This window comes from Antechinus flavipes, chromosome 2, assembly GCF_016432865.1.
Source record: "Antechinus flavipes isolate AdamAnt ecotype Samford, QLD, Australia chromosome 2, AdamAnt_v2, whole genome shotgun sequence".
Taxonomy (NCBI): Eukaryota; Metazoa; Chordata; class Mammalia; order Dasyuromorphia; family Dasyuridae; genus Antechinus; species Antechinus flavipes.
In genome coordinates, this window is record NC_067399.1 from 433,787,361 (window position 1) to 433,809,573 (window position 22,213).

Genomic DNA, 22,213 nt, shown 5'->3' on the forward strand with positions numbered 1-22,213 from the left:
CATTACTCAACAATTGAAACTGGTTTGAATCATCTCATTGTTGAAGAGTGCCATGTCCATCAGAATTGATTGTCATATAGTCTTATTATTGCCGTGTATAATGATCTCCTGGTTCTGCTCATTTCACTTAGCATCAGTTCATGTAAGTCTCTCTAAGCCTCTCTGAAATCATCCTGCTGATCATTTATTATAGAACAATAATATTCCATAACATTCATATGTCATAATTTATTCAGCTATTCCCCAACTGTGGACACCCACTCAGTTTCCACTTTCTTGTCACTACAAAAAGGGTTGCCACAAACATTTTTGTACATGTGGGTCCCTTTCCCTCCTTTAATATCTCTCTGAGATACAAACTCAGTAGGAACACTTCTGGGTCAAAGGGTATGCACAGTTTAATAACTTTTTGAACATAGTTCCAAATTGCTCTCCAGGCTGGTTGGATTCGTTGACTGTTTCACCAACAATATATCAATGTCCCAGTTTTCCCACATGACCTCCAATATTTGTCATTATTTTTTTCTGTCATCTTAGCCAATCTGAGAGGTGGTCTGCATTACTCTTTTTCATTTTATCTACATGTGGCTAACTATAATAATGCTTACATTGCTAACTTAATTTAACAATTTTATACATATAGCATAACTAAATAAAAGGAAATGAAATATTTTAAGAGCTGCCATGTGAAAGAGGAATTAGATTTATTTTTCTTGACCCCATAAAGCAGTCAGAGACTTGCTAAATGAACAAAAACGTGTTACAATTATTAGAGCTGTCCCAAAATGAAATGGATTGTTTTAGTAAGTAGGTGATTCCTCTCACTAGAAGTCTCTAGATGAAACCTTTATCATCATTTATTGGGGATGTCTTATAGGCCTCTAAAAAGATCCATTCAATCTCTACAATTCTAATATTCATTCTAGAAGCTCCAAAATTAGAAGGATCCTAAGACGCAATGGTACCTGGCCTACATTTTATTTTTTGGATAATTTTAATTTTCAAGAAGTTCTTCCTCATATTGTGCTAAAATTTGTCTCCTTGAAACTTTTTACCTTTCAGTCCTAGTTAGAATAAATTTTATCCCATCACAAGTTAGCACTTCGGATATTTGGGAGGCAATCTTTTCTTGGTCTAGATTAGATGTTCTTTTTTTTCTTATTTTTCAATGGAGTTTATTTTCCAAATACATGTAAAGATAGTTTTTTACTTTCATTTTTGTAAGACTTGGTGTTCCAAATTTTTCTCCCTCCCTGAGACAGCAAATATTCTGATAGAGGTTAAATATGAACAGTTCTTTAAACATTTCCATATTTGTCATGTTTTGCAAGAAAACTTAGACCAAAGATGGGGAAAAACTTGAGAAAGAAAAAAGCAAAAAGTGAAAATACTATGTTTTGATCCATATTCAGTCTCCATAATTCTCTCTGGATGCAGACATTTCCATCCCAAGTTTATTGGAATTGCCTTGAATCACCACATTATTGAAAAGAGCCAAGTCCATCACAGTTGATTATTACATAGTCTTGTTTTTGCTATGTACAATGTTCTCTGGTTCTGCTCACTTCACTCGGTATCAGTAAATGTGAATCCAGGCTTTTCTGAAATCAGCCTGCATATCATTTCTTATAGAACAATAATATTCCTTTTCATTCACATGCCATAATTTATTCAGCTATTCCCCAATTGATGAGTATACACTCAGTTTCCTGTTCCTTGCCAATACAAAAAAGGCTGCTACAAACATTTTTGTTCATGTGAGCCCTTTCCCCTCTTTTATGCTCTTTTTGGGATACAGTCCTTGCTGCTAGATCAAAGAATATACAGTTTTATAGCCTCTTGGGCATAGTTCCAAATTGATCTCCAGAATAGTTGGATCACAACTCCACCAACAATATATTAGTGTTCCACTTTTCCCACATTTATCATTATCTTTCCTATTATCTTAGCCATCTCAGAAATGTGAAATGATACCTCAGTATTGTCTTAATTGGCATTTTTCTAATCAATAATCTATAGAGAACATTTTTATATCTGTCTAGAAATGGCTTTAATTTCTTTGTGTGAAAATTATTTATTCATATCCTTTGATCATTTATCATTTAGGGGATGACTTGTATTCTTATATATTTGACTTACTTCTCTATATTTTAGAAATGAGGCCGTTAGCAGAAATACTGTAAACTTTTTTTTTTAAAACCAGATTCCTGTTTCTCTACTATTCTTGGATGCATTGGTTTTGTTTGTGCAAAAACTTTTAATTTAATGGAATAAAAATTATGAATTTTGCATTTCATAATGTTCTCTAGTTCTTCTTTGGCCATAAATTCCTCTCTTCTCCACAAATCTGACAGGTCTCTTGCTCTCTAGATCTGCCTTTAGTGTATCACCCTTTATGTCTCAATCATGAATCCATGTTGATCCTATCTTCGTATAGAGTGTTAGATATTGGTAAATGTCAAATTTTCTAGTTTTCCCAGCAATTTTTTATCAGATAGTGAGTTCTTATCCCAGAAGCTAGAGTTTTAGGATTTTTAAAACACTAGATTACTGTAGTCATTGACTATTGTGTCTTGTGAACCTACCTATTCCCCTGATCCACTATTCTATCTCTTAGCCAGTACCAAATGGTTTTGATGATCACTATTTTATAATACAGTTTTAGGTCTGGTATGGCTTTTGTTCCTCCCCCCCTCCCTTCCCCCCATTAATTCCCTTGATATTCTTGACCTTTTGTTTTTCCAAAAGAATTTTGTTATTATTTTTTATAGTTCTATAAAATAATCTTTTGGCAGCTTGATAGTATGGCACAGAATAAGTAGATTAATTTAGGTAGAATTGTCATTTTTATTCCATTAGCTTGAGCAGCCTCTAAGTAATTGATACTTTTCCAGTTGTTTAAAATTAACTTTTTTTGCATGAAAAGTGTTTTGTAATTGTTTTCATAAGATTCCCGGCTTTGTCTTGTCAGGTAGACTCCCAAATATTTTTCATTGTCTTTAGCTGTTTTAAATGGAATTTCTCTTTCTATCTCATGCTACGGGCTTTATTGGTAACATATAGAAATACCGGTGATTTATATGAGTTTATTTTATATCCTGCAATTTTAATAAAGTTGGTGTATCTGGTAGTTTTTTAGTTAATTCTTAAAATATACTGTCATATTATTTGCAAAGTGTGATAATTTTGTTTCCTCATTATCTAATTCCTTCGAAATCTTCTCTTATTGCTAGGAAATTTCTAGGAAATGTTGAATAATAGTAATAGTGGTGATAATGGGCAACTTTATTTCACCTCTGACCTTATTGGGAAAGCCTTCTTACTTATCCCCATTACATATAATGCTTATTGTTGGTTTTAGATAGGTGTAACCCTTATGATTTTAAGGAAAACTTCCAATTTATTCTTATGCTCTCTAGTGTTTTTATTAGAAATGGGTATTGTATTTTGTCAAATGCTTTTTCTGCATCTATTGAGATAATCATATGATTTCTGATGGCTTTTTGTGTTGATATGGTCAATTATGCTGATAATTTTCCTGATAATGCACCATCCCTATATTTCTGGTATAAATCCCACTTGATCATAGTGTATTTTCCTGCTGAGTTGCCATAATCTCTTTGCTAATATTTTATTTAAGATTTTTGCATCAATATTCATTAGGGAAATTGGTCTATAATTTTCTTTCTCTATTTTGGTCCTTCCTGGCTTAGGTATCAGCCTCATATCTGTGTCATAAAAAGAATTTGGTAGTACTCCACCTATTTTTCCATATAGTTTATATAGTTTAGGAATTAAATGTTTGACAGAATTTACTTGTAAATCCATCTGACCCTGGAGATTTTTTTCTTAGGGAACTCATTGATGATTTGTTCAGTTTCTTTTTCTAAAATGAGGCTGTTTAAGTATATTGTTTCCCCTTCTGTTAATCTGGGCATAGATTAAAAGTTCTTAGCCTGGGAATTTAAAAGAAATTAAAAAAAAAACTAGCATAGTTAAATGTTAAAAGAATAGTTAGTGGATCTTGTGATGAAGAGAGCCATTAAAAAGGATAGTTAATGGAAATGAAAGAAAAGCACATTTTCTGCTCAAGATAACATTAGTTGGTTGTCCTTTGTTCTTGAAGAGGATGAAAGTGACATCACTATGTTGGGGTCAGAGTACAGTGTGTCCAACTCTTGCTGATCAAACCAGATTCTAAAGGGAATACTCAGGTTGGGCACAAATAGTCCATGAACATTTGGAGTGGAGATGTTTCTAAATTTGCGCATCTCACATTTCTTTTGAGCCACTGTAATTATGCTTTTCTTATAGAATATAGCGCCTTTTTTTTGATGCAGGCACACCAATGCTGGAAGTTTCTGTGCTAGTGTCTTCGATGTGTCATGATTGATTACAAAATTCTTTAGAGAGACTTCTTTGTATCACTTCTTTTGCTCTTTATGTGAACATTTATCTTGTGGGAGTTTACTGTAAAATAGGGTTTAAGGCAGATTTACTTTTGGCATTTGAAAATTGTGTTCAGCCCATCTGATTTGTTTTCTCTGTGGAGTCTGAATGCTTGGCCATTTAGCTCGAGAAAGGACTTCATTGCCAGCTTATTTTGCCAGCTGATCTCAGAATTTTCCTAAGAAAATACAGATGGAAACGATTCATTTTCCTGGCATGGCATTGCTATATTGTCCAAGTTTCATAGATATACAACAATGAGGTCAGTACGGTGGCTCTGTAAACCTTTACTTTGGTAGGCAATCTGATACCTCTTTTTCCCCATACTTTTCTTTTGGAGCTTCCCAAACACTGAGCTAGAACTTGCAAATGTATGTGTGTACATACCCAAAAAGTACATTGGCATGGTAAGTGAACTTATATTATTCAAAATTTCTCCTGTGCTGTGACTGATGGTTCCATTTGTGTAATATATGTGGAGGAGGGTGTGGTGCTGGTTGGTGAAGAATCTCTATTTTCTTGGTGTTAATTGCTGGGCCAAAATTAGCACAAGCCACAGAAAATTAATTCATACTTTGTTGTCTATCAGCTTCACCAGAGAGAATGCATTGAGTGCACAGTCATTTGCAAAAAAAAGTCATGCACTAACTTTAGATTTGTAGTCTTTTCAAGTTGAATAATTTGCTGTCAATGTGATAACTGATTTTGATGCAATTTTTGTTCTCATTGAAGACATCCAACCTTGCTGAAAAAAACTTCATGCTCAAAAGCATTGAAGAAAATATGCAGCCCTGCTTCACTCCATTGATAACTGAGAAAGTTCATTATCCAGAATCCCGGACAAACATACTGTCTTGAAAGTAGAGTACAATACTGATGAACTTCTTGAGGCAAACTTATTTTGCTAAAATTTGCCACAAGCCCTCATGACTATCAAAGGTCTTCATTAAATTGACAAACATTGTGTGCGGACCTTTGTTCTGCTCTTGGCATATCTTTTTTTTTTTTTTTTTAATCACAGCTTTTTATTTTCAAAACATATACATGGATAATTTTTCAACATTGACCCTTTCAAAATCTTGTGTTCTGAATTTTCCTTCTCTTCTCCCTACCCCCCTCCCCTAGATGGCAAGTAATCTAATTAATATGTGTTAAGCATGTTAAAAATATGTTAAATCCAATATATGTATACATATTTATACAAGTATCTTGCTGCACAAGAAAAATCAGATCAAAAAAGAAAAAATGAGAAAGAAAACAAAATTCAAGCAAACAACAAAAAGAATAAAAATGCTATGTTGTGATCCACTCTCAGTTCCCACAGTCCTCTTTTTGGGTGTAGATGGCTCTTCATCACAAGATCATTGGAACTAGCCTCAATCCTATCATTGTTGAAAAGAGCCACATCCACCAGAATTGCATAATGTTCTCTTGGTTCTGCTCCTTTTACTTAACATCAGTTCATATAAATCTCTCCAGGCCTTTTAAAAATCATCTTGCTGATCGTTTCTAAACTTATTCAGCCATGCTTCAATTGATAGGCATCCACTCAGTTTCCAGTTTCCTTCTCTTGGAATATTTCTTGAAAAATGTAATGGATTGCCATAAGAGGTCGAGTTTCCCCATAACTGAAGGTTGTTATAAGTTACTGTGAGATACAGAACTGCAAGGCACAGTAGAGATAATAAAATTACAATCACCTTATTTTACAAAAGAGTCAGTATTTAAGTGAATTTCTTAATGGCAGAAAGGTAGTAAATAGAATCAGGATTTGATTCAAAGTCTTTTGATTAATCTATAACATGCTGTTTGAGGTTAGATGACCACTAGTTTGCACATGTTTAAATGGATTCATGCTTAAAATAAAGGTGAGACTAAATTATCTCGGAGGTTCTGTTCTGTTACCATCATGCTTGTTCCTTCAACTATTCATCGAATGATATATGTAAAATGATCTTGCCCTCAGTTATTTAGATAAATTCTGGTTTGTTTAATGCCCCTCTTGAAATTCTAGGTGGCATCCAGGGAAGGAGGTGGAGGGAAGGAAGAGAAAAGTTGAAACAGAAGTGTTTGCTAAGGGTCAGTGTTGAAAAATTACCCATGCATATGTTCTATCAATAAAAAGCTATAATAAAAAAAAATATTAAAAAAAATTCTAGGTGGCATCTAACCAGGGTAGAGAAAACAATAGGACTCCTACTTCCCTCATCTCCTATTAAAGATATCATCAATATTCTATTGATGTAGCCCTAAACTTTATTTAATTTAGGGGGGTGAGAGGGAGAGGAATCTGAAAGAAAAGGTATATGTGTGCAATTTCAACAATTGAAAGGACTCCTAGTGAGGAAATTAATTTTTTCTTTTTTTTTTCAATATTTTATTTTATTTTATTTTATTTAATAATAACTTTATATTGACAGAATCCATGCCAGGGTAATTTTTTTTACAACATTATCTCTTGCACTTGTTTCTGTTCCGATTTTTCCCTTCCCTCCCTCCACCCCCTTCACCCCCTCCCCTAGATGGCAAGCAGTCCTATATATGTTAGATATGTTGCAGTATATCCTAGATACAATATATGTTTGCAGAACCGAACAGTTCTCTTTTTGCACAGGGAGAATTGGATTCAGAAGGTAAAAATAACCCGGGAAGAAAAACAAAAATGCAAATAGTTCACATTCGTTTCCCAGTGTTCTTTCTTTGGGTGTAGCTGCTTCTGTCCATCATTTATCAATTGAAACTCAGGTCTCTTTGTCAAAGAAATCCACTTCCATCAGAATACATCCTCATACAATATCGTTGTCGAAGTGTATAATGATCTCCTGGTTCTGCTCATTTCACTTAGCATCAGTTCATGTAAGTCTCTCCAAGCCTCTCTGTATTCATCCTGCTGGTCATTCCTTACAGAACAGTAATATTCCATAACATTCATATACCACAATTTACCCAGCCATTCTCCAATTGATGGGCATCCATTCAATTTCCAGTTTCCAGTCATTTCAAACAGGACTGCCACAAACATTTTGGCACATACAGGTCCCTTTCCCTTCTTTAGTATCTCTTTGGGGTATAAGCCCAGTGGAAGCACTGCTGGATCAAAGGGTATGCACAGTTTGATAACTTTTTGGGCATAATTCCAGATTGCTCTCCAGAATGGTTGAATTCGTTCACAACTCCACCAACAATGCATCAGTATCCCCGTTTTCCCGCATCCCCTCCAACATTCATCATTTTTTCCTGTCATCTTAGCCAATCTGACAGGTATGTAGTGGTATCTCAGAGTTGTCTTAATTTGTATTTCTCTGATCAATAATGATTTGGAACACTTTCATATGAGTGATAATAGTTTCAATTTCATCATCTGAAAATTGTCCGTTCATATCCTTTGACTATCATTTGGAGAATGGCTTGATTTCTTATAAATTAGAGTCAGTTCTCTATATATTTTGGAAATGAGGCCTTTATCAGAACCTTTAACTATAAAGATGTCTTCCCAGTTTGTTGCTTCCCTTCTAATCTTGTTTGCATTAGTTTTGTTTGTACAAAGGCTTTTTAATTTGCTATAATCAAAATTTTCTATTTTGTGATCAGTAATGGTCTCTAGTTCATCTTTGGTCACAAATTTCTTTCTCCTCCACAAGTCTGAGAGATAAACTATTCTATGTTCCTCTAATTTATTTATAATCTCGTTCTTTATGCCTAGGTCATGGACCCATTTTGATCTTATCTTGGTATATGGTGTTAAGTGTGGGTCCATGCCTAATTTCTGCCATACTAATTTCCAGTTATCCCAGCAGTTTTTATCAAATAATGAATTCTTATCCCAAAAGTTAGGATCTTTGGGTTTGTCAAACACTAGATTGCTATAGTTGCTAGTGAGGAAATTTCTAAAGATGATTTCTACTTGCTTTATAATTTCTAGTCTTACAGTTTTCTAGAGGGTCACATTTGTCTGACAGAGCACTGGAACTCACACCTACCTCATCCTAAGACTAATTCTGTTCATTGCATTAAATTATTTTGGTGACTGTCACATTCCGGACAATCCTAGGACTCTTGATTACAAGATTAACAGTATTCCCAATATACTATATTGCTTCTGAATTAGAGTAGAGCACATCATCTAGAAAAAGCCAGATGAAAATAGAAAATTACATTCAAGGGCAAAAATACTAGAGGAAAATAGAAATGGAGCAGGGAGAATACTGGGATCAATATGGCCATATGTTAGAAATATTGTAAGAGAATAAGTAGAAATACTATATTGGGTCAACATTTTTGTTCTGAAGGTTAGGAGATGGTCTCCCAGAATCATAGAATTGGAAGACTCCTCATCAAGTGATATCTAGTCCAAGTCTTTCTTGTAATAAACTTTTCTTACAATATATTCAACAGGTGGTCATCTAGCCCTTTTTTGCTTGCAAACCTTTGGCACAGGAGAGAACACTGTGTTTTAGGGCAGTCCTTTCTACGCTATGCCTATTTTTTACTAGTTCTATTCCCTAGAGCCATTCAGGACCAGCCCATTTCATCTTCTTCGTATCAGCACACTTGAAGGCAATTATTTGACCCTTCCTATGTTAGAATATTAAAGTAAATCTTCTTTTTTCAGGTTTGGACATTCCACTTTTTGCAAGAATCCAGGAGAATATCCCATTGCTTTCAGTTTTGACACTGCTGCTTTTAATACAGCTTAGGATTGCTTTCACTTCTCATTGCCAGTACAAAAGAGGAAACTAAAGTGCCCCAATCCTCAAAGAACTTAAAACTTATGTATAAATATAGGGGGTTCTGGTCCAGACCTGTGATTTCCTTGATTTAGGAAACTCTTGATAAGAAAACGATCTACTAGTGGAGATCTGCAAGTGTTATACAATTTAGTCTTAAGAGTTTTATTGATTTGCCCAACTAGGATCACATGACCAGGATGGGTCATGCATTTCAATCTACAGCCAACCCTGTCTACAGTCTTTGACAAATAAAGTACAAATACAAAATATTTGTTTTGTTGATTCGTACTTAGCTCATATTTAGTTCACTGAAACCCTAAGTCTTTTTCACATAATCTACTGTCTGGTCTTACCTCTCTTCCATCTTGAACTTGTGAAGTTAATTTTTTTAAGTTGGTTTTTTAAAAATTTAGTGTTATTTATTCTTTCAAAAATTTTTTTTTTATTTCAGGGATTACTAGGATGGGGTTATTACTTGATTATGCTTCCATTCCGATTTACCTATTACACAATACTTGATATATTTAGGTAAGTATTTACATTTTGTTACTGTGGTAGAATTTGAGATTTATATAAGTAGTTTATATAAGTATATTAAATATAATATGTATACAAATTGTACATAGTAAATGTTGGCTATAGAATTTTTACATTTTGAGTGTCATATAATTCAGTGTTTTATTCAGGCATTCTTAACAATATGCAAAAATATTTTATGGGGCTTGTGTATAATCATATTATTAGAGAAATTGTTTAAAGTGATTTTATATATATTTTTAAAGAACTGCTAGATTCATCTGCATCTCCCCATTTCCGTCTGTTGCCTAAATTATTCTTCATTGCACCCAGCCTTTTTTAATATTCTTCAGTTGCCCTTCCATTTTTGTACTTTTTCCTACTTTTTCTCTTGTTGCCCCCAGACCATTCCAGCAGCTCATCTAGCTTATGTTCACCTAACTCAGGTGATGATTCTGTTGCTCTCTTCCTATATACCATTATACTCCCTGAGCCTACTTCTTATATCTGTCATATGTATCTTCAGTCATGTCACGAAAACACAGCTTTAGGGGAAACTAAAGTACAGGTGGTATATCTGAACAGAGTAGTAAAGGAAGCTAAGGATGACTTTCGGAGGTTGAAGATAGCATAGCCCATCAATTAATTAGTCAGTGTACATATTATCTAAGTTGGAAGAGATTTTTGACCAGGAAATATCAGCTTATTTAGCTCCTTCTATAGATAAGAAACCTGGTGCCACAAAGAGAGGAATTTCCAGAGTCACATGAACTAAGGGGGAGAGGGGGGAGGAGCCTTGTCTTTTTGACTTTGACATGTATGCTTTTTGGCTTCATGCTTTATCTCCCTTGATAGTGAGGTTTTCAAATTTGCTTGCTGCCATTTTTGTTTGGGGTAGTTTTTTTTTTTTTTCTCTCACCAGGAAGATAGCAGGTCCCATCACTTTTTAATTGATTAAAAACGAGTGTAATTTAACCTATTTATCATAGACTCTGAGGCAGAAGGGACTGTGGTCTGTCCCATCACTAAGCAGAAATGGCTTTTCAGCCTCTTTGACAAGTGGTCAAGAAGACTGAGTTAACTATATCCTTTAGGAAAAGTTTTATCACTCAAATATTCTGCTTTGCAGAAATTTGCATGATTAATGTTACCAATTTAAATATTATTAATTATCTAAACAATTTTGGATTTTATATGACATAACTGAGTTTTCCATCCCTGATGCATTGATGGTCTCAGCTTTTGCATTGAAAGGGTCTATAGAAGTTTAGAAAAAAGTTGTGGGCACACATAACTTATAAAATCTGATCTTTTAGAAAGAAACTCCCACCAAAATATTGTGCTTCAATAAAAAACAACCTAGATTTGGAGTCAAATGACTGGGGCTGAGTTTTAACTTTATGACTCACCAACTGTGCCCCCTTAAAGGGGCAGGTGACTTCACTTTTCTTGGCCTACATTGCTTCTGCTCTAAAGTGGAGATGATTAACTCACATTGAACACTTCCTAGGATTGATGTTAAGGAAACTTTAAAAGTGCTATATAAACGTCAATGAATAGTTGTCTATATCATGAATCCCTCTCATTATTTCCTCTTCCATTCTGTTCTGTCAAAGATTTTTTCTGCTCCTCTTAGGAGTAAAATTAAGGAGTAATTGAAAACCACTATTGAAAGTTGATACTATTTGAAATTCAAGTCAGTCATTTGACTGTATTGGATAATATGTATATACCTTCATTCAGATAGGTTATGCATGTGTATATGCTGAAATCTTTTTAGAGACCAGAAGAAAAGGAAGAGTGGAGTAAATAGAAATAAGCAATTTTTTTGTAGTTGTTCTCCCAGTCTAATATTGTTTTATTTTATGTCTCTTCTTCTTTTTTCTTACCAGTTCTTGTAAACTGTCTTATCAACTACCACCACTACTGTATTCACCTCTGGGAGTCCAGATTTTTCAGAGCAAAGGCACATAGGGTCTATTCAGACTAGTGTTAAAATTTGTGATCCTGATTTGCTTCTTTGAAGAGATAAGGAAAATTACACTTATTAATAGACAGTTATTATGGTGCCTAGGTCCTGTTGAATGACTCTGTGTGGACTGGTTGGTAATGTCTTTTGCTTAGGCTGTCTATATTATACAAAGTTTAGTAAATAGGTACCGTGTGACATATGTCCTTCTTCCCTAGGTTTGCGCTTCGTTTTATACGTCCTGATCCTCGAAGTCGGGTAACTGACCCTGTTGGGGACATCGTTTCATTTATGCACATATTTGAAGAGAAATATGGGAGGACACATCCTGTCTTCTACCAGGGAACATATAGCCAGGTCAGTGTCAGAGATAATATAGAAGCTATTTTGTTGATGTGAATCTATCCTCAGAGGAAAGCTGAAGAGCTTTCCTTTTGTTTATTTTTTACGTGTTTCTTCATTGCAAAATTTATGGTTCAGTTTAAGTGTGGTTTATATCACACACTCTAGGTATCCCTTGATTACTTATGTGAATATTTAAGAAATCTAGGTTCCCAATACATTGTAGATATGTGACAGAATTCTATCTAGATAGTTGTCTTGGCATCTTTTTTCTTGAATAACTCAAAAATTAATCTTAATATAAGTCAGAATAGGATAAGTATGGGGGCAAGAGTACAAGGTCAGTTACTCTTTTCCAACCTTTGGTCTGCCTTATCCCCCAATCCTGTACAGCTCACTGTCCCTTGTTACACATATCCAACTAATTGGCAAATCATACCATTTTCTTCTTGTATAATGTATCTAGTATCCTGCCTTTTCTCAAATTCGACAAACTGTTACTTTTAGTTTAGGTCTTTATTACCTTCCACCTAGACAATTGTAAAATACTCTTAATTGATCTCCCTTCCTCTAGTCTCTTCTCACTTTAAACCATAAATTATCCTCCAAAATACCAGCCAAAATGATTTTTCTTAAGCATATATTTGACTCTCTCACTCCCCCCTCACTAAACACCAATGACTCTCTCCTGCCTCTAGGATAAATATAAAGTCTTTTGATTTTTAAAGCTTTTTACATTGTGGTCCCAATCTTTCTAGTTTTACCCTATTCTTCATTCCTCAAATTGATCTTTCTGGTCCTCTTATGTGGCATTTCATTACTTAACATTGGACTAGTCTGCTTCCATGCATTCTTTCCTCATCTCATTTTTCTCATTTCCTTAAACAATTTTCCTTATTTTTCCTCATTTCCTTAAGCAATTTGAGAACAGTTCTCTTCTCTTCTGTTCTCTACTCTTCTCTATTCTTCTTTTCTCTTTTCTTCCTCTCTTCCTTTCTTTCTCTTTTGGTCTTTGTATTTCCAGTGGCTTGCTTATAATACGCACTTAACAAATGCTTATTGATTTAATGCTCTAGTAAAGCTTTACATTTGGGGTCGAAGATTAGAATTCACATCCCAGTGTTTCTACTTAATTCGCTTTCTGGCCATGAAAAGTCTCAGTTTCCTGTTCTAAGATGAAGGAACTTAACTAGATGTTCTTTAATGTTCCTTTCAGCTTTAACTCAAGCTAAGTAAGATCACATTCCTGGTACATATGGAGAGGAGTAGAGAATCACCTTTCTGGGAGGAGGAAATGTTAACTTGATACTATATATTCATGATTCCTGTAGCTTGAATATCTGGAGAGAAAAATTTTTTGATCTTCTTATGCTCCACATTTTTCTTATACTTTTCCTACTTGCTGCTACCATTATTATTCTTGATGGTAATTTGTCTTCTTTGCTTAATAGCATTTAAAAAGTATTCCATAAGTGCCTACTCTTTATTTGCCTGGCACTTTATTGCAAATTGTAGGAGTTAAAGAGAATTATAACATGGTCCTTACCCTTCAAGCAATTGACAGTCTCTGCTGCTTAATGCCTTTGGTGTATCCCAGAGTGTGCCCTCACCAGGAGTGCTGCATAGGTTGTGCATTTAGTAGTCACTTTATTTTATTTGCAGGAATGGGACAGTTAGAATACAGCACAATACCACTTTTTTCATGTGGCCAGGGAATAATTTTTTTTCTTCTCTATAGACCAATAATGTCACTAATAGCTCATTCTTATTAGATTGGACAAGGTATTTAGGAGTAGCTGCCTTGGCTGAAAAAAAAATCTTCACATATAAATATAAATATATGTAGGTTTGTGGGACGCACACACATATACACATCTTATTTAGTTGCTTGTTTGTTATCTTTCCTCACCTATTCCCCTTCCCACCCCACCCTTCCCTGAATTAGAATGTGAACTTCTAGAGGGCAGGGACTGTTTTTGCCTTTCTCTTTAGTAAGTAACTGCCTGGCAAACAGTAGGTGTTTGTTGATTGGATTTTTCAAAATTCCATTATTTTCTTTTTGCTTTTGTGTTCTTGATGCAATTTTAAAACTTTTTATTGGCTTTTCTCATTGAGGAATGTTAAAAATTAATTCAGGATGCAGCAAAGCTTAAGAAGTAGAGGTGCGGTTTTTGTTTTTAAGGGTTATGAAGGTAGATCACCCATTCTAAAAAGTCGTTTTTAAAAAAATTTCCATTTTTACTCCCATGTTCATATTTCCTATAAACTTTAAGGATTCATGTTACTGTGCCATTTGTAATTTTTCTTTTTCTGTTTAACAAAGGCACTGAATGATGCCAAGCGAGAACTTCGATTTCTATTGGTCTATCTTCATGGTGATGATCATCAAGATTCCGATGATTTTTGTCGGTAAGTAAAAAGATTTCTTTCTTGCCTATTTTCTGTTCCCTTAGTTTATGTTTTTAGTCGATGTATTATCTTCATATTTGTGTCTTCCTCCCAACAGCAATACTCTTTGTTCACCTGATGTCGTTTCGCTCATAAACAATAGGATGCTTTTTTGGGCATGTTCCACAAACAAACCTGAAGGATACAGGGGTAAGTTGTGCCTGTTGCTTTGTCTCAATGTTGCTTTGCCTCAGTTGATTCATTGAACTTAGTAGATGTCTTCCTTTATTATTTGGTGAAACTTTTTTTGTTTTTGTTTCCCCTTCATAAAATTATAGCTATATTAACTTGTTGTTTTTTAGTCTTAGTGAACTATAGCGTCTTCACCAGTTATTCTAACAGCATATTATTGTGTTTGAACCTTGAAGAGGGGTCATGTTTGTTAGGGATACTTAACAACAGGGACTTTTTAGTTTGATGTCTTCTTACAACTCATCTTAGGGTTTAAAGAGTTGAAAAAAAATTATGTTACTTTCAGACACTTCCTCCTTAACTTGGTCTACAAGAGTGTATTTAATGTAATCTTTATAATCTAGTTTTCTTATTTTCTGATTTTTTTAATTCTTGTTTTTTATTACTTAATAAATTCGATGGTTGCTTCTGGTGTGACTTCAAAAGGTCTAGAAAAACAAGGCTGGATTTCTTAACTAAACAAGAAACAATGTCACTAAGTCAATCCATAAAATATTTTCCTTTTAAACTAAATGAACAAATACAGGTAAAATTCTTATTACAATAAAATCTTGGCTGTTCAGAGATTTATTGTACTTCTTTAGGGGCAAAGGAGCCTCTGAGCATCCAACAACAAAAATTCCAATTGAGAAGAGCCAAAGTTTATATTCAGTATTCTAAAGTTGATTGCTCACCTTGTCAGTAAAGAAAAGTACAATAGCTCTTGGTGTTCACAGAAAACTTGAGAAGTATGGGGAAAGTAACAGAATATAGAAAAGCAAATTTATAAAGCAGAAAAGATAAAAGAAAAAGTGAAAATCAGCAGATATTCTGACAATAGCAAAGAAAAGACTTAGTAGTAGAGAGACAGAAGTTAGAATCACTGTTATTTGGAATGACAAACCAACCACCTGTTTTTCTTTATTGTAATCCTTGAAAACTTGGGATAGCTATAGCGTTTCTATATAAGGAATAGTCAGTTACTTGTACTTCAGTGCAGTAGTTGAAGGCATAAGCGACCTATGCAATGATAAAGATCTATTATATTGCTTAGTATCATATTTTATACTAACAAGCAGCAACAGCAGAGTTAAGAGGCATCAAGCCATTTTTCAATATAAATTCTAGTTTTTTTTTTTTTAGTAAAACCGTATGAAGATGAAAATAATCTTAAGCAATAAAATTATAGCACTATATTAAGATGAAAATAATCTTAAGCAATAAAATTATAGCACTATATTATTTGACAAGAGGAAGCATTGATAATATTGGTTGTATAGGTCCATCTACCTTCTCTGATACCTGTAATTTAGGTATCTGTTATTGAACTTAAGAAAAGACAATTCTTTTCTGGCTCTTCTAAAATGTTATGTGATTGGCTTATATAAATTAGGAAGATCCAGATTGTGTTCTACAGAGTGGTTCTCAGTAAATAGTTCTGTGAATCCTCTTATCTCTGCTGTGCTATTTATCAAAAATACATTTCCAGAAGTTGTGCTTTTGGCGTTTCAAACTAAGATAACATTAGGATGTGCATTAAATCATGGTGCTATAGAATAATTTTATGGTTTTTTCATAGTATTTGATATTCAGTACAGTTTTTCTATTAGTTAATCAGGCCAGTTTTGATAATGTTTGCTGACTTCTTCTACTCATACTGGTGCCAAGGAAATAGTTTCCTTTTTGTTTAAAGAGAATGAAAAGTTGACTGTTCTTAAAGGTGCTGATAACACAGTTTCCCATGAAAATAAAACATTTGATAGTTGGAAAATTCCATTGTCCTATAGATTTCAAAGGTCACACCTTTATCTGTTGTTAATTATACAAACTAAAATGAATGGATGGATGGATGGAATAATTTTTTTTCTGATTCTTTTATTCAGCAGCCATTTATTAAGCACCTGCTATATATGCATGACACTTTGCTTATTGTCACTGAGAGATTGTTTTGGAATTATAGTAAAGGCCAGCAAAAGCTTGTTTGGAATTATAATAAAGACTAATGAAAGCAAAACTGTTACACAAGTGGTGTAAGCAGGATTAGTTTCTTGATATAATTTTTTAACAAAATTTTTTCTTGTGTTGTTGTTTTACTGATTCAACCTTTGGGCCATGGATTCAGTTTAAGGTAGTATTACAAAAGAGATTTCTTGAGAATATTGAACTACTTTTCTAATACTGTATAGTTATAAAGACATAAAAAGTAAAGTGTGCTACCACAATGGATCAACTTTCTCATGAAACCTCTTTGGTAATTATATTTCAAAAAAGCAGAGTAGCTTAGTGGATAGAAAGCTAATTTTGGAGTCAGAAATACCTGGGATCAAATTCTATCTTATATATACTGGTTGAATAATCCTGGGCAAGTTAGTTAAACTTTCAGTGGGGTAGGCAGTTCTCTAAGACTTTCTAAGTTGTAGGAAATGTTGATTTGCATTAGTAGAGATAGTTTCCTCATCCAGAGTCCTCAGTATTGAAGAAATCACTAGTCTAGAAAATGTAAATAACATTTCAAATACTGACCCACTTGTCCCATAAGTTGAATCAGTGATGCAGTTTGTGATGTTGCCTGTATCCTGAATTCTGTTCAACACCAAACATTAAGGAGCACTTATTTTCTTCATGCTCTATGAATAAATTTAGTGCAAAAGGAGATAGAAGAGTAGGTGCAAGCTAACAAAGAGTATCTATGGTCCATCATTAGTGATGCAGCAATCAGACAGTTCAAATGGTGCTGCCAGGCCAAACACAGGATCAGCTGCAAAGTTGTCATGTAGAAAACATAGTTATAGAAGTCTGGAGACTTGGGCTTTAAGGATGATTCTGCTATTTGTCATCCATATAACTAATCAACTCACCCAGATTTCTTGTGCTTTAAGTTTCTTGTCTATCAAGTAGAGCATGGTACCTTTCTCACTTAGTTCTCATTGTGAGAATACAATAAAATCATTGATAGAATGTCCAAAATTCAAAATTACTGAGGTGTAAAAATATTAGCTTTTGGTGTTTACAGTGAGTTTGATCTTTTTAGTGAGTAATGAGAGAGATCCTTTATTCTAGAGAATTGGTTGTTATATAGGGCTTGTAATTGAGCTACCAGAGTATTGTCATGGAGTGACCAGCCATTATGTGCAAGTAGTTTTATTGTACAGAGTTCATTTTATAATGAAATATTTGTGAAGATGATCTTTGGAGGAAAGTTTTAGAATTTTATAGTTTTTTTTTTTTTTAAACTAAAGCTTTTTTAGTAATTAAACAGCACGTAGAGCCCAAATACTGCTCTTCTAGCCAATAATTATATGGTTGGTTCTGAAGTTTAAAATTTTACATGTATTTAGATCCTTACCTGGAATACTGGTTTATTTGGGTCTACATGAACAGAGAAACTATCGCTTTGTAATCTTGTAGATGTCTTCTTTCCTAATTGAGCAGAAATCATCTTCATTGATTAAACAATTGTGCCATCACCACTCTAAGGAAAACTAGCAAAGATGTTTTGATTCTGCTTTAATTTATAGTGAATAGGAACAAAGTTCATTTAAGAGCTTGGAGATAAAATGCTGTATCTCAAAGTTAATTATTTGCTGACTTATTTATTTCAAAATTTAGACTAGTTAGATCCAAGTTCTAGCTTCATTCCAGTAGCCACATGCAAATGACTAAAGTTGTCTGAGCTTCAGTTTCCTCAATTGTTACATAAATTCTACCCTACCTGTTTCACAGAGTTATGAGGATTAAATGATAATACTTGTGGCAATGCTTTGAAAACTGTGTTCTGTTCTCTTTGATCTTCTGCAGTGTCCCAGGCTTTGCGAGAGAATACATATCCATTCCTAGCTATGATCATGTTGAAAGATCGGAGAATGACGGTGGTCGGTCGGTTAGAAGGTCTCATTCAACCTGATGATCTCATTAACCAACTGACATTCATCATGGATGCAAACCAGACATACCTGGTGTCTGAACGCTTAGAGAGGTACTAGTCAACCCATGTGAAGCTATTATAGGAGGTCTTTTGGAACATATAAGTGTATGGTAAATGTTAGCTACTAGCTTACTGTTGAAGTATTAGATTAAAGATCTTCCTGCTTTCTTCACATCGATTAATACTGGACAATTTATGTTTTATCTCTTGTGCACATTTACATACATGCCTGCTATAGCTGTTATTTTTCCTTGTAGAATGTATGTTCCTTTAGGACAGGAACTGTTTCATTTTTGTCTTCATATTCCTTGTGCCTTGCACAGTACGTGGCATAGGAAACATGTAAAAAAAAATTATGATTGATGTTTAATCATATTCAGTTTTCATGACTCACATGTTGGTATGAGCTATTACTTTTTTTTAAATGCTTTGAAAAAGAATTCTTAAGAGCATTATTTTTTATTCTATTTTAGTGTCCCCTATGCCTAGAATGTAGATTTCTCCTCAGCTCTCATTCATAGGACCCCTCACTTCCTTAGATGTAGCTCACACATCTCCTTGTCCATCTTGTTCTTGTTCCCTCACTAGCCACTAGTGCTTCTCAAAATACCTTCTGCTCAGTTTTGTATTGACTCACTTTACATTTATGCTATCTTTGTGTGTATATGTATACATACGCGCATGTGCACATACACATCAATAGTCTTTTAAAATTCAATATTCTTGAAAATTGATATTGCTTGATTGACATTGCTCATGCCCCCAGCACTTAGTCCATAGTAGACACTAATGGAGAACTTGTTCATTCATTGATTGCCTGTATGCCTTTTGACTTATTTGAAGGGAAGAGAGAAACCAGACCCAAGTGCTGAGACAGCAACAAGATGAAGCCTACTTAGCCTCCCTCCGGGCTGACCAGGAGAAGGAACGGAAAAAGCAAGAGGAGCGTGAGCGGAAGCGACAAAAAGAGGAAGAAGTACAGCAACAGAAAATGGCAGAAGAGAGGCGGCGACGGGTAAGGAACTTTGATACTTTTGTTTCTAACACTGTAACATAGTGCATCAGAAACATTGTGAATCGGTGTTGGATCCCTTCACATCTTAGCTGGTTTCATCAGTTTCTGTGGCTGAAAAAATTATTCTACTAAAGGCAGATCCTTTAGTCATATCTATCCTCACTTAGATAGTCTTGTCATCATCTGACCAACACAAGTCTCTGGGCCTGTGAAGCTCAATGATATAGTATTCATACTATTGGATATCTAGTAGACATCTTACTTCCCTCTTCCTCATGCTCCCCACTTAGGAGTCATCCTGGATTCTTTATTGTCTTTCACCCCTATAACCAAAATTTTCCTAAGTCCTGTGGATTTCTCTTTGCAACATATCTCAGATATACCCCTTTTCCCCTCTGGCACTGCCCAGGATCTCTATCACCTCATGGCTGGATTATACTGATGGGTCTATCTTCCTCAATTCATTCTCTATTGCTGTCCATCCTTCTAAAAGTGACTGCCACTAAAAATGATTTTCCTAAAGTGCAGGGCTATGTCACTCCTTTACTTAATATTAACACCACAATACAGCAAGAAATGCTAATAACTGTTTTGAGGGTCCTGGGAGCTAAGCAAGGACAACTGGGTAATGTTTATGTACTCTTATTTCTTGTTTTGATATCTCATGTCATTTATTTTCTGTTCATTAACAGTGAAGAAACAGAAAGAAAAACTCCATGTTCTATGTTTTTAGTCTCTCAGAGACAGTATTAATAAACAAGAATTCCTGTTTAGAGAGAAATTCTGATTCACAAAGATTCCCTTGCTAATTAGAATTTTTCTGAAACAAGCAATTTTCTTTTTTTCTTCCAAATTCAAGTTTTATTTTCAATTCCTAATTCTCTTCCCTTTCCTCATTTCTCCTCCATTCTCCCTCCTCTATTTATTCAAAAGACCAGAAAAACAATCCATTTCAAATATGTGTAATTATGCAAAACAAATTCCCACATTAGCTAAGTTTAAAAAAAAATTTTTTTTAAAGAAACAGCATATGCTTCAGTTACCACTCTTAAGTCTCTTATTTGGAGGTGAATAACATGTTTAATCATGAGTTCTTTGGAGTTGTGGTTGGTCTTTGTCTTGATCAGAGTAACAATGTGGCTATTGTTCCATAAATTGTTCTCTTGTTTCTGCTTATTTCACTTTGAATATAAATTCACACACATCTTCCTGGAAGATTTTTCTGAAACCATTTTCTTCATCATTTCTCACAATAATATTCCAATCAGTATACATTAAGTGCCTACTATATGCCAGGCATAGTCAGAAAGTACAAAAGACAGTCCCTATTTAAGGAATTTATAGTCTAATGAGGGAGACAACATGCAAACAAATATATACAAAGAAAACTGTATTACAAGATAAATAAGAAATAATTAACTACAGAAACCACTAGAATTAGAAGGCATTGAGGAAGGCCTTCAGTAAAAGATAGATTTTAGTTGGGTCTTAAAGTGTAAGAAATAACTCTGGACTTGAGAGAGGTAACAAGTTAAAAATCTTTGATTACATAGTTACAGAAGTGGGTAACTATAGAATAGGCACACTTGGAATCAATAGATATGTTTTTTTATACTCTGTTACCTGAAACACAAATCCCTTCCCTGATTCCTAATTGACTGAGTATCACAGAGGTCACAGATTATTAGGAGTGCCTACCATGAGAGTGTGAATCTCTATCCCTAATTACATCATTACATCTTCCCTTAGTGATCACCTTATTTGGATGGAGTTCAGTCTTTCCCCTGATTCCCTGTTGGCTGAATACTACAATACTTACAGCCTAATTCTCCTCTCTAAGAGTCTTCATCCCTAATTACATCATTAATTCTCCCCTTCCCTCCCAATTTGTAAATCCTTAATTATACCTCTTCCACTTTTGAATAAATCCTCACCTCTGATTATATTTTAGAGTCATTTGCACATCTGAGTCTCCACTTCTGATTATATTTTCCCTCCATTAGTTTTTGTTTTCTTGTTCTGAATTAACCTCCATTTATTAGTTTTGGTTTCATTTTTTTGATTTAAGTTTCATAACTCTGGAAATTAAACCTTCATCCACTTCTCACAAAGAAAACCAGGGAGGTCAGTAGTTGAAATAGAGGAGGGAAGAGTATTCTGCTTTTACAGTAATTCAGGCATGAGGTGATGAGGGCCCAAAATTAGGTGGATGGCAGCATCTTTATTTTTTTGTTTTTAACTCAGCTTTATATTTTTTTTTTGAAGTTTTGTGTTAATTTAATTGTCCGTAGCACCTTGGTAATGTCAGAAACAAAAATGCAAATATATGGAAGTAGTCATTTTAACATTTAAAGCATGAGCCTATATCACACCATATTGTTTTGGACTGTCTTGACAAAGGAATGAACCAGAGCAATGGACAAAGTAAAAGCCAGATAGTTGGTTCTGTTTTTCTTTCCCAACCCCCTTTTCACCATTTTGTTAAAAGATGTGAATGAGTGGCAGCTTCTTTAGGGGAGAGAAGAAGGTCTATTCAAGAGATGTTGCAAAGATGAAATCTACTGGCCTTCACAACATCTTGATTATGGGGGAGTATGAGAGATAATGAGGAATGTAGGATGACTCCTAAATTTTGAGCTTGAGAAGGG

At 34.4% G+C, this 22,213-nt stretch overlaps 1 protein-coding gene across 5 annotated transcripts in view; it reads left to right on the top strand.

Annotated features, from left to right (window-relative positions):
• Positions 1-22,213, top strand: part of FAF2 (Fas associated factor family member 2) — a 77,672-nt gene that overhangs the window by 33,034 nt on the left and 22,425 nt on the right. For all 5 annotated transcript variants that reach the window (XM_051978992.1, XM_051978993.1, XM_051978995.1 and 2 more), the window contains 6 exons: positions 9,631-9,707; positions 11,883-12,021; positions 14,330-14,415; positions 14,513-14,604; positions 18,424-18,601; positions 19,394-19,565. In XM_051978992.1, the coding sequence (XP_051834952.1) occupies positions 9,631-9,707; positions 11,883-12,021; positions 14,330-14,415; positions 14,513-14,604; positions 18,424-18,601; positions 19,394-19,565 (744 nt within the window). The remainder of the gene's footprint in view (positions 1-9,630; positions 9,708-11,882; positions 12,022-14,329; positions 14,416-14,512; positions 14,605-18,423; positions 18,602-19,393; positions 19,566-22,213) is intronic.